This window comes from Callorhinus ursinus, unplaced genomic scaffold (assembly GCF_003265705.2).
Source record: "Callorhinus ursinus isolate GAN/ISIS: 27379988/994484 unplaced genomic scaffold, GSC_fseal_2.0 scaffold9, whole genome shotgun sequence".
Classification (NCBI taxonomy): domain Eukaryota; kingdom Metazoa; phylum Chordata; class Mammalia; order Carnivora; family Otariidae; genus Callorhinus; species Callorhinus ursinus.
The window spans coordinates 6,818,662-6,832,166 of NW_027397071.1; the positions used below are offsets into that span (position 1 = coordinate 6,818,662).

At 40.0% G+C, this 13,505-nt stretch overlaps 1 protein-coding gene across 2 annotated transcripts in view; it reads left to right on the forward strand.

Annotated features, from left to right (window-relative positions):
* Positions 1-13,033, forward strand: part of LOC112824593 (monocarboxylate transporter 1-like) — a 34,485-nt gene extending 21,452 nt beyond the window's left edge. The window contains exons 2-5 of one of the 2 annotated variants that reach the window (XM_025872563.2): positions 4,674-4,934; positions 6,235-6,378; positions 9,194-10,060; positions 12,345-13,033. In XM_025872563.2, the coding sequence (XP_025728348.1) occupies positions 4,718-4,934; positions 6,235-6,378; positions 9,194-10,060; positions 12,345-12,595 (1,479 nt within the window). In that variant the 5' untranslated portion in view covers positions 4,674-4,717 and the 3' untranslated portion in view covers positions 12,596-13,033. Of the gene's footprint in view, positions 1-4,673; positions 5,649-6,234; positions 6,379-9,193; positions 10,061-12,344 lie in introns of those variants that run through there. The other variant, XM_073896121.1, reaches the window with a different exon arrangement.
* Positions 13,034-13,505: the final 472 nt, after the last annotated feature.

The following is a 13,505-nucleotide window of genomic DNA, read 5'->3' on the forward strand; positions in this document are numbered from 1 at the left end:
GTATAAAGCTACAGTAATTAAGACTTTGTGGTACTGCCAGAATATAGATCAATGGCATAGAATGGAGAGTCCAGAAATAAACCCATACATCAATGGTCAACCGATTTTCAGCAAGAGTGCCAGGACCATCCAATGGGGAAATAATAGTCTTTTCAACAGATTGCGCTGGGGTAATTGGATATCCTTATGCAAGAGAATGAATTCAGACCCCTACCTCAATAAAACCCCTACCCCTACATGACAGATGTTAACTCAAAATGGATCAGACCTAAATGTAAACTACAACTATAAACCTCTTAGAAGAAAACTAAGAGATTTAGGAGTAAATCTCTGTGACCTTGGATTAGGCAACGGTCTCTTAGATACGACATCAAAAGCACAAGCAACAAAAGAGAAAATATATCAGATTTCATCAAAATGTTTGTGCTTTAAAAGATACCACCAAAAAAGTGAAAAGACAACACAATGAGTGGGAAAAAATATTTGCAATTCATTTATCTGATAGGCAAGTTGTATCTAGAGCACAGGCATACCTCGTTTTATTTTATGCTTTGCTTTATTGATCTTTGCATGTATTGTGTATTTTTACAAATTGAAGGTTTATAGCAACCTTGAGTCAAGCAAGTCTATTGGTGCCATTTTTTCCAACTGCATTAGCTCACTTCACATTTCTGTGTCACATTTTGATAATTCTGGCAATATTTCAAACATTTTTTTTAAAGATTTTATTTATTTATTTGAGAGAGAGAATGAGATAGAGAGAGAGAGCATGAGATGGGGGAGGGTCCAAGGGAGAAGCAGACACCCTGCTGAGCAGGGAGCCCGATGCGGGACTCGATCCCGGGACTCTAGGATCATGACCTGAGCCGAAGGCAGTCGCTTAACCAACTGAGCCACCCAGGCGCCCAATATTTCAAACATTTTTATTATTATATTTGTTATGATGATCTATGATCGGTAATCAGTGTTGTTACTATAGTAATTGTTTTGGGGTGCCACAAACCATGCCCATAGAAAACAGTGAACTTAATAACTTAATCGATAAATGTTATGTCTGTTATGATTGCTCCACCAGCCGGCGGTTCCCTCCTCTCTCTCCCTCCCGAGGCCTCCCTATTCCCTGAGACACAACAATATTACAATGAGGCCAGTTAATAACCCTGCAATGGTCTCTAAGTGTTCAAGTGAAAGGAAGAGTCGCACATCTCTCACTTCAAATCAAAAGGTAGAAATGGTTAAGTTTAGTGAGGAAGTTATGTTGAAAGCCAAAATAATTTAGGCCTCTTGCTCCAAACAGCTGAGTTGTGAATAAAGGAAAAGTTCTTGAAGGAAATTAAAAGTCCTACTCCAGTGAGTGGACAAATGATAAGAAAGTGAAACAGCCTTATTACTGACATGGAGAAAGTTTTAGTGATCTGGATAGGAGGCCAAACCAGCCACAACACTCCCTTAAGCCAAAGCCTAATCCAGAGCAAGGCCCCTACTCTTGTCAATTCCGTGAAGGCTGAGAGAGATGAGGAAGATGCAGAAGAAAAGTTGGAAGCTTAGCAGTTTGGTTCATGAGGTTTAAGGAAAGAAGCCATATCCATAACACAAAAATGCAAGATGAAGCAGCAAGTGCTGATGTGGAAGCTGCAGCAAGTTATCCAGAAGATCTAGTTCAGATCATTAATGAAAGTGACTATGCAAAAAACAGATGCTATCTAGGTCTTTTGTCACTAGAGGGAAGAAGTCGGTGCCTGGCTTCAAAGGAGAGGCTGACTCTCTTGATAGGGACGAATGCCGCTGGTGACTTTGAGTGGAAGCAGTGCTCACTGACCATTCTGAAAATCCTTGGGCCCTTAAGAATTATGCTCAACCTACCTTGCTTGTGTTCTATAAATGTAATAACAAAGCCTGGATGACAGCACATCTGTTTACAACATGGTTTACTGAATAGTTTAAGTCCACTGTTGAGATCTACTGCTCATAAAAAAAAAAAAAAAGGTTCCTTTCAAAATATTACTCTCATTCACCATACACCTCATCACCAAAGGGTTCTGATGGAAATGTACTATGAGAGTAATGTCATTTTCATGCCTGCTAACAAGCATCCATTCTCCAGCCCTTGGATCAAGGAGTGATTTTGACCTTCAACAGTTACCATTTAAGACATACATTTCATAAGGCAATAGCTGCCATAAATAGTGATTCCTCTGATGGATCTAGGTAAAGTAAATTTAAAAACTTCTGGAAAGGATTCACTAATCTATTTTTTTAAAGATTTATTTATTTGGGGGGGAGAGAGAGCGCGCACACATGAGTGTGGGGAGGGGCACAGAGAAAGGGAGAGAATCTCAAGCAGACTCCCAACTGAGCACAGAGCCCAATGCAGGGCTGGATCCCAGGACCCCAGGATCATGACCTGAGCCGAAGGCAGATGTTTAACTGACTGAGCCACCCAGATGCCCCAGGATTAACTATCTAGATGCCATTAAGAACATTTGTGATTAACATTAATAGGAGTTTGGAGAAAGTTAAATCCAGCCCTCATGGATGACTTTGAGGGGTTTAAGACTTCAGTGGAGGGGTGCCTGGGTGGTTCAGTCAGTTAAGCAGCTGCCTTCTGCTCAGGTCATGATCCCAGGGTCCTGGGATCGAGCCCCACATCGGGCTCCTTGCTCAGCGGAGAGCCTGCTTCTCCCTCTCCCTCTGCCTGCCTGCCACTCCCCCTGCTTGTGCTCTCTCTCTCTCATTATCTCTGTGTGTTAAATAAATGAATAAAATCTTTAAAAAAAAAAAAAGACTTCAGTGGAGGAAGTAGCTACAGATGTGGTGGAAAAGCAAGTTGAACTAGAATTAGAAGTGGAGCCTGAGGATGGGACTGAATTGCTTCAATCTCACGTAAAAGTTTAATGGGTGAGGAGCTACTTCTGATGCATGAGTAAAGAAAGTGGTTTCTTGAGATGGAATCTACTCCTGGTGAAGATGCCATGAAGATTGTTGAAATGACAACAGAGGACTTAGAATATTCCATAAACTTCATTGATACAGCAGCAGCAGGGTTTGAGAGGATTGCTCTAGTTTTGAAAGAATTCCTATTGCAGGTAAAATGCCATCAAACAGCATCACGTGCTGCAAATTGTTCATGAAAGGAAGAGTCAACCAATGTGGCAAACTTCACTGTTGTCTTATATGAAGAAGTTTCCACAATCACCCCAGCCTTCAACAACCACCACCCTGCTGGGTCAGCAGCCATCAACATCCAGGCAAGACCCTCCACCAGCAAAAAGATTACAACTCCCTGAAAACTCAGGTGAATGTTAGCAATTTTCCAACACTGAAGTATTTTTTTTTAAGATTTTATTTATTTATTTATTTGACAGAGAGAGAGAGAGAGCGAGAGCAGGAACACAAGCAGGGAGAGTGGGAGAGGGAGAAGCAGGCTTCCCGCCAAGCAGGGAGCCCGATGCGGGGCTCGATCCCAGGACCCTGGGATTATGACCTGAGCCAGAGGCAGACGCTCAATGACTGAGCCACCCAGGTGACCCTAACACTGAAGTATTTTTAACTTAAGGTATACACATTGTCTTTTTAGACATAATGGTATTGCACACTTAATAGACTACATTATAGTGTAAACATAACTGTTACCTGCACCGTGAAACCAAAATTCATTTAACTTGCTTTACTGTAATATTTGCTTTATTTCAGTGGTCTGGAACTGAACCTGCAATATCTCTGAGGTATGCCTGTATATAAAGTACTCTTACCACCCAATGGCTAAAAAAAAAAATCAAATTAAAAAATAGGTGAGGAATTTGAATAGGCATTTCTCCAAAGAAGATACTTCTCCAATGAGTTACCACTTCATACACATTAGGATGGTTAGAAATCATAAAGAGACATAACAAATGTTGGTGATGATGTGGAAAAATTGGAGCCTTCATACATTGCTGGTGGAATTGAAAAACGGTGCAGCCACTTTGCAAGAGTGTGGCATTTTCTCAAAATGTTAGACAGAATTACCATATGACCTAGCATTTCTACTAAGTATATACCCAAAAGAATTGAAAACTTGTTCACACAAAAACCTGCACACAAAATTTCATAACATTATTCATAATAGCCCCAAAGTGGAAAGAAGTTTTCTTTTGAAAATTGCTATATCTCTAGTGAGTTATGGGATATTAGTATGTCCTTCCCGACATTTTCCAAGTTAGCCTATAAATTCTAGAGAACAGAAAAATCAGGTGAGTATTGGAGAATATATTTTGGGAAAGGAGAGAAATTTTAAAGGAAGTACTAGATTGTGAAACTTTTATAGTGTGTGCAGTGTGCATTTGGCATACAGATAAGTCAAATGAATTACTTAGTTATCCTTGATAATGTGGGAAATTACTGATTTCTATTATTAGAACAGGTATGTTTATAAATTTGAAGAAGCAGTATATTTATTGGAAAGGATTGAAAAGGATTTTGGTGTATGGTTCAAGTAGTGGTGAGTTTTCAACTTTAATCCTATACGAATTTGGGGCAATACTATGACTCTTAGACTTTTTCTACTGTGTTCACAGAGTATAAGTAACATTGAAAAGCGTCTCAGTTATTTAAAACATAAATGCAAGGCATTTTGTGGCAGTGCTTTATATTGACCTACTTGTTATGTACTATTTTAATTTCATATCCTTTAGATATTTGGATTTGAACTGCATTTTGGAATTCATCGCTATGTACAATGTCACCAGCAAATGACGTTCCAGTTAGACCCACCCCCCCAGATGGTGGCTGGGGGTGGGCAGTGGTTGTTGGAGCTTTTATATCCATTGGCTTCTCTTGTGCGTTTGGCAAATCTATTTCTGTATTTTACAAAGAAATTGAAGAAATATTTAATGCCAGCACCAGCGAAGTGTCATGGATCTCTTCTATTATGTTTGCTGTCATGTATGCTGGAGGTAAGTACCCGGAAGGCCTACCCTTTTAATTTTCAATAGGCAGACAAAGGCTCCATTTTAAATAGTTCTTGTTCTTGATGCCTTTATGTATAAGATATTTAAAATGTTAGTTTTTGAAGCTGTGTGGTTGGAGTCATATTTTTCATTCCCTTTAATAATAAAGGCTACATACAACCATGCACTGTTAGGTCAGTTATATTGCAAAACAAATATCATTATAAAGGATAACTTTCTTTAAAAATGGTTTTGTGTTGGTTGCTGGTGTATGGAAAGTCAATTGATGTTTGTGGGGTTTTTTCTTTTTCTTTTTTTTTTTTTACATATTTTATTTACTTGACAGACAGAGAGACAGCGAGAGAGGGAACACAAGCAGGGGGAGTGGGAGAGGGAGAAGCAGGCTTCCCACGGAGCAGGGAGCCCGATGCGGGGCTCGATCCCAGGACCCTGGGATCATGACCTGAGCCAAGGGCAGACGCTTAATGGCTGAGCCACCCAGGCGCCACTGATGTCTGTGTTTTAATTATATATCCCTGCTAACCTCTATTACTTCCAATAGTTTATTGGTAGATTTTTTTTTCAAAATTTTAAGATAGACAAACTTATCTTTGCAAATACTGATAGTTTGGTTTCTTCCTTTCCTTACACCTTTCTTGCCCCCCTGTCTTACTGCACTGCCTCGGACCTCCTGTATAATGTTGAAGAAAAGTGGTGATGGTAGGCATTCTTGTTTTGTAGTTCTGTTTTGGTTTTGTCATTGTTTTCTATGAGAAACAAAGTACATTTCAGCTAATTTGAAAATATGCTCTAAAGTCAGGAGTTTGATCAGACTTGCTCATACATTGCATCATGTTCATGTGCATTTGCTCCAGATGATCATCTAAAAAATTAAAAAGAGAGCAAACTTGCTACATACATATTGATAATATCCTAGATACATAGAATACATCTACATGAAGAATCCTATAAACACTTACAATCAGGGTATTTGCAGCCTAATCTGCCTTGAAGGAGATAGGCTAAAGTCTTCCATCCTTCAGTTAAAATCCATCCAGTATGTTCTAGGTATATAGAAGATGTACATGGTACATTATAAAATCGATGCCATATTTTTCCCATTACACAAAGCTGTGACTCTGAAATAAAATAGAAAGCAATATTTCTTACCGCTGTCTTCTATCTGTTTATTTTGTGGGGTGGGGTATTTATGTCTTGGCATCCTTTTGTGTCAGTAATGCCTTGTACAGGTGTGGATGTGAGGGGTGGGCTTCTCTGTGTTACTAAATTTCTGGTTCTCTCCTAGGTCCTATCAGCAGTATCCTGGTGAATAAATATGGCAGTCGTCCAATCATGATTGTTGGTGGCTGCTTGTCAGGCTGTGGCTTGATTGCAGCTTCTTTCTGTAATACTGTTCAGGAACTTTACTTGTGTGTTGGATTCATTGGAGGTGAGTTGCTACTGATGTATTTTCAAGCATTAATTTTTATGTGGACTCTTTATAGCATTCATCTGCCAACTCTTTTGAAAAATGAAAATTCTTCATTAGAAAAATTATTGGATCACCATTTTTAAGAGCTATACATATGTTAATTTCATAGTACCAGAGAAACATGTCTTTTTTTTTGTTTAAGATTTTATTTCTTTATTTGAGAGAGAGAGAGAGAGAGCATGGTGGGGAGGGGGCAGAGAGAGAAGCAGACCCCCCGCGGAGCAGGGAGCCCTGACACGGGGCTCGATCCCAGGACCCCGGGATCATGACCCGAACCGAAGGCAGACGCTTAACCAACTGAGCCACCCAGGTGCCCCCAGAGAAACATGTCTTTAAAGAAAGTTCTGGCACTTTGGGGTGGTTATTTTTTTATTCAAAGGGAGGGCTTTTTTCTTTCTTCTTTTTTTTAAAAAAATTATTTTTTTTGTCTTAAGAAAACATAGTGACCATAAGTAAAGAGTGTGTGGCAAGTTGTTGAAATGGTGGTCATCAGCTATTCCCACTCATTATCCTTCTACCCAAAAAGAAATTGTTTCAAATTAGAGTAAGAGAGAATGTCAGAAACAAAGCAAGAATTTTTTGGTAGAGAAGCCATATACATTTTCAAGGGATTAAGGACACACATGGGAAAACCTCTTCTCCCCCTTTCTAATAGCTAAATTTGGGAAATGAAACTGCTGAGGATAAAGAATATAGATCATCCATTGCCCTACAATTCAGAGGAACCCATTAATATTTTGATGCTCATACATTTTTTATGCATACACATATGCTTTTTTAGTATGATGTTTGTAACCAGTTTTTTGTTTTACTTACTAATACATTATGTATGTAGTTCCCCATCTCAATAAACATACTGTAGCAGCTACTATTTTCCATTGGATGGATGTGCCATAGTTTATTTCACCATTTTCTAATTAAAAGACCTTTAGGTTGTTTATATTTTTCACTATTAATAAACACTATTTGTATGATAGTGCTTCTCTGTATTTCTTTGTGAACTTGACAATTCCCTTAGGACAAATTTTAGAAGTGGAATTACTGGGGGAAAAGGTTTTTGATATGATTGGCCAAATATCCTTTTAGAAAGGTTCTAATAATGTACAGTCCTACCTGCAGGATCTGAGATAATGCTAATAACAGGTATTTTCTTTTTGGATCTGTACTCTTACTACATTAATTAAAATTTTAAACATTTAAATATTGTAATTCATCTAGAGTATTTGAATAACAGGAAGGAACAGAACTTGATTTGTTCCCACTTGGTTATTCAGCCTGTTTGTTATTAACTCATTCAATAAGTATTTGTCCCTACTGTATGTCAGGGACTGTTCCAAACTCTGTGGGGATTGAGTCAATATGGTAGATAAGATTCCTGCTCTATAGTGGAGGGAAGCAGACAATAAACGGACCAACAAATAAATGAGTAAATAAGAAAAATATCAGCTTGTGGTAAGTGCTTTGCAAAAACTTGAAACAGAGAATTTTGATGGAGAAAGGCTGAATGGTCCCTAAAGGGAAGTCCACTCAGAGTTGGTGACCTTGAGTTGAGATCTGAATGATAAGTAGGAGCCAGGCTTGTGGAAATCTAGAGGAATAACTGTGCCGAGCATGTATGAGAATACACTGAGATGCGGATAGGAAGGTAAGGAAGGGCCAAATCATGGTACTTCTTAACCCAGAGTGAAAAGCTGTGGATTGTCATTAGAGAGATTGAATGGGTAGCATTCTAATCTGGGTTACCTACTAAGGGAGCAAGAATGGGAGACCACTTAGGAGGTTATTGGGATACTCGTCTCAGCTCCGTTGATTGAAAAATCTACTCTTTCCCTATTAATTTAAAAGTATCTTTTGGTCCTATTTCTGGACTTTTCCCCGATTTTATTATCAGTTTTTCCATTTTTGACTAAGTGCACACTGTTCTCATTACTGTAGGTGCAGTGGTAGAAAATATTTCTGTATCTGTTAGTGTTGGTCCCACCAATTATTTATACTTTTTGAATATTTCTAATGTATTTGTTCTCTGAGGGGTATTTTTTTTTAAGATTCATTTATTTATTTTAACGAGAGTGTGAGAGACCAGGGGGAGGGGCAAAGGAAGAGGGAGAGAATCCCAAGCAGACTCCTGACTGAGTGCGGAGCTAGATATGGGGCTCAATCTAACGACCCTGAGATTCATGACTTGAGCCAAAATCAAGAGTCAGTTGCTTAACTGACTGAGCCACCCAGGCATTGCATCTCTGGGTATATTTTACAGTCATTGTACTTCATCTGAAAAATTGCATGCATTGACATTTTCATTGAAATTACATTAAATTAATGGATTTACTAAGGTAATGTTAGCATCTTCACAATATTGTGTTTACACTCCTAAAATATTTTCTCTCTCCCCCCATCCCCTTTCTTCTTTTCCTGCCCGTCTGCCCCTCCTCTTCTGTCTTGCTCTCTGATTTTACAAGATTTGTCCTCTCTCCTTTTTGTTTTCAATTCCCTATTCTTTAGGAAACCTAAAATTATGAAATTAAACAAAGAAGCCTACATTTATTATTCTTATTTTTGCTAAAGCAAAAAGAATTATTTTAATGTTATATTTTAAATCTATTACTTGTTGCATAAAGAGACTTTATGTCTGTATTTGATAACAGCCCACTTAATGATCTACTAGTTATAATGATGATTTTGACCTCTTGCTATTCAGTTTGTCTAGTTGATTAATAACAAATATGTTTCTGACATTTATTATGGTATGTAATTCTTCCCCCCTCCTCCCCAGGGCTTGGGCTCGCCTTCAACTTGAATCCTGCTCTGACCATGATTGGCAAGTATTTCTACAACAGGCGACCTTTGGCAAATGGACTGGCCATGGCAGGCAGCCCTGTGTTCCTCTCCACTCTGGCCCCCCTCAATCAGGCTCTCTTTCGTATCTTTGGCTGGAGAGGGAGCTTCCTAATTCTTGGGGGCCTCCTACTTAACTGCTGTGTAGCTGGAGCCCTGATGCGACCAATAGGGCCCCCACCAACAAGTGCAGGGAAAGATAGGTCTAAAGAATCCCTTCAGGAAGCTGGAAAATCTAATGTAGAAAAGGAGGCAGGCAATGCAAATACAGACTTTAATGGCGGAAACGCCAAAGAAGTAAAACGATCAGTTTTTCAAACAATTAACAAAGTTATGGATTTATCCCTGTTTACCCACAGAGGCTTTTTACTGTACCTCTCTGGGAATGTGATAATGGCTTTTGGTATGGCTACTCCTTTAGTCTTTCTTAATAGTTATGCCAAGAGTCAACATTACTCTAGTGAGAAGTCTGCCTTCCTTCTTTCCATTCTGGCTTTTGTTGACATGGTAGCCAGACCTTCTATGGGACTTGTAGCCAACACCAAGTGGGTAAGACCTCGAGTTCAGTATTTTTTTGCGGCTTCTATTGTTGCAAACGGAGTGTGTCATCTGCTAGCACCTTTATCCTCCAGCTACATTGGATTCTGTGTCTATGTGGGCTTCCTTGGATTTGCATTTGGGTGGTTTAGCTCGGTGTTGTTTGAAACACTGATGGACATTATTGGATCCCAGAGGTTCTCCAGCGCAGTGGGATTGGTGACCATTGTGGAATGCTGTCCAGTCCTCCTGGGGCCACCACTTTTAGGTATAGTATGCCTTACTACCTCTTTAGTTCTGTTAACATGAAACAGGCATAGAAGATGGAAAAGATGATAGAAAGCCAAGATTAGTAAGCTGCTTGGTGGCAGAAAGTATTTCTCATTTCTGTAGCCTGTGTTGGCACAATGTTTGGCACAGCATAATTGCTCAGATTCTTACAGAATTGAATTACATTCAAACATCAAGCTGAAAGGGGAGTCAAAAACAATTGCAAATTTAAATATTTGTTAAAATAACCTTTTCTGATCATAAAACTAACATGTTTATTATAGAAAAATATATAACATATACTCCACCTTTAAACTACTTTGGTAATTTCATTTTAATTGTGGAATTTATCTTAGTAGTAACATTTAAAATAATAACAATATTGACCAGGTGAGGGTTCACAGTGTACCAGGGACTGTCTTAATCATTTCATATACCCCGTCCTATCTCACAAGTCTATGAGGTAAGACTAATAATGTCCCTAGTTTATCAATGAAGAAACAGAGGCTTCTAAAAGTGAAATAACTTGCCCAAGATCATACAACTAGTAAGTGACCATAAAACTTGATGGATGATTCTCTAAGAATACCAAATTGTTTACAATTTAAAATTATTATTAATGCAAAATGCAATAATCATTTAGACTTCCTCTGGATACGACTCATTCTTTTGAGATTATGCATTATAAATAAGGAAGGATTCATAAAAGAAGAGCCACTACTCACTTTTCTGAACTCCCCACTCTCATTCCTCCCTACATCCAATGAGAGTCCAAGTCCTATAAGTAAGCACCTAAATCTCTTTCCAATAGGCCCACTTTTCCACCACACCACCACCCTGTCCACAGCTCCTGTCTCCCATCTTGGGCTGCTCCATCCATGAGCCTCCTGGCTGATCAACCCATATCCATTCTATCCGGCCTTCAGTCTGTTTTCTACTCTGCAGGCAAAATTTATCTGTGCAAATGCAAACCTGGTAGCCCAGCTGATTAGATCTTTCCAGTTGCTTCCCATTGTTCTCAGGGTGGAGATCAGATTCCCTAATGTGGCCTAGGAGGCGCCCCCCAGCCTGGCCACCAATGTCTCCAGCCTCATTTCCCGTCACTCACCTTTTGTTCTCTCTGCTCCAGCAGCCCCGCCCTTCCTCCTTCCCTCTCACACCCGGCTTCCTCCCACCTGCCTTTGCACTTGCTGTTCCCTGGCCACAGCTTTCTCCCAAGTCCTCCTCCTGGATAACTCCGATCCCCCTCTAGGTCTCTGCTTCATTTATACTTTGAGAGAAGCCTCCTGACCCTGCTTGCTGCTGCCAACCCCCTATTTTCTGCTTGCAAACCCTCCTTGTCAGGTTTGTGTAATTATTTGATTAACATTTCTCTTGTCCACTGAACTGTGGAGGTTTTCTCCTCTGCTCTCCCTTATCCTCACGGCCAGTAGCCCAGTGCCTGGTGCATGCGTAGGTTCAGTGAATTTGGCTGGATGGCCAGTGCCCTGAGTTACAAAAGCACATGGAATCCTGTTTGAATTGGTTATATTCAGTCCTTCTCCGAGGTATAGAGTAGGGTTTTCCAGAGTTTATTCCTTAGCATGCCAATTTGATGAGATGCTAATAAATTCTACTATCGTGAGGATTTCATGGCCAAAAAAATTTGGGGAACACCAAGTTTGATAGATTGCTCTACTAGAGGACCTTGCAAAACCTTTAATATGCTAATGCACGTGGTGACTCTTCACTGGAGGAGCCTAGGATGTGCCATTTCTTAAGTCTGACTTTGTACACAGTGAGCGTGATGACAGATGCTGCCTGTCGTGAGGGCTAAGCACTTAGGATGGTGGAAAGGTGTTGCTATTAGTTAATTCTGTAACTTGTCCCCAGGGCTGCTTTTTGGGAATGCTGATGTCAGCAAAAGAGCGTTGGTGGGAGACTGCAATTAGCTCTGGGGCCTGGGGCAAGACTCCTACATCTCCTTTGAGCAACAAATTTTTCCATTGTGAAGGGAGAGACTTGATTCTAGGTGATCTCTGGGTCTTTCCCCATTCCAACTGGCCAAGATTTCATTACTTTCAAGGTACAAAAGTAACAGGATAGGTAAGGCCATCTAAAGCCAAATGTGACATCATAAAAGATGAGATCATTGTTAGCAGTTCCTTTTTAGATGAAACGGTCATTTGTGGGCTCTCTGAGGATTGGTTGACATCTTCTTTCTGAGTGGATCCTTCAGCTCTCTTTGGGGAAGGTATACTTGTTTACTTTTGTCCACATAAGTTTGTTTTGGATATCTTTAGGTCGTCTGAATGACATCTATGGAGACTACAAATACACCTACTGGGCATGTGGTGTGATCCTCATTATAGCAGGCATCTATCTCTTCATTGGCATGGGCATCAATTATCAACTTGTGGCAAAAGAGCAGAAAGCAGAGAATCAGCAGAAAAAGGAAAGTAAAGAGGAGAAGCCAAAAGAAGTTATTAAAGCAGCAGAATCTACAGAACAGAGAGGCCCATGGGGCCCCAAAGAGGAGAAACTTCCCTTCTGAATCATGGATAACCAGAGGAGCTTTGGACCAAAAATACCTGAAAAATTCTACTGAATCATGTTCTATTAGGGCTGCTCATCATGGTCATGGGACATTTGTGTGGAAGTCCTATGGATGAGGGAACAGAAGGCTAGATGAGGACAAAGCACAAGCTGATGCCCTGCAACCTCCCTGCTCCCCACTCCTGAATGGGATACATGTGACATTCCTCCAGGAAGCTCCCAACTATCTCAATGTTAATGTCTGACTAGAGGGAAAAACAACCTTGACTATGGAAAGGCCTCCAGTATCTTGTAGGTCCTCTTTAGCATGTGAAAGTTCTTTAGAAAACCTCCCTTTTCCTTACCTCCCCCAACTCCATAGTATATAATTAGCCACCCCTCACAACCCTGGTGCAGCAGCTCTTTCTGTCCACGGGTCCTGTCCCCAGTGCTTTAATAAAACCACCATTTTGCACCAAAGACGTCTCAAGAATTCTTTCTTGGTCATCGGCTCTGGACCTCACCCCACTAAACCCACCTGTATTGAAGAACTACATCAACACCAAGTGTCCATTGATGGGATTTTTATTTCATGCCTTTACAGCAGTCATAAAGCATTTGTCACAACCTTTGGGGTCAGGAGATTTACAAAAGATAACAGATGGAAATCACTTCTATTTGAAGTCATATTTATTAAGGTATACTTTACATACAGGATAAATCTCTTTTATAAGACTGAAGTTTGATGAATGGTATTTACATAAATAACTCCCACCCCCATATAGAACATTTCAAACAACCAAAATAATTCCCTCCAGCCTCTCAGCAGTCACTTCCTTTCTCTTATCTACAGCTCCTGGCGACCACTGATCTGATTTCTGTCCCTTATAATTTTGCCTTTTCTAGAACAGAATAAATGAAATCACAAG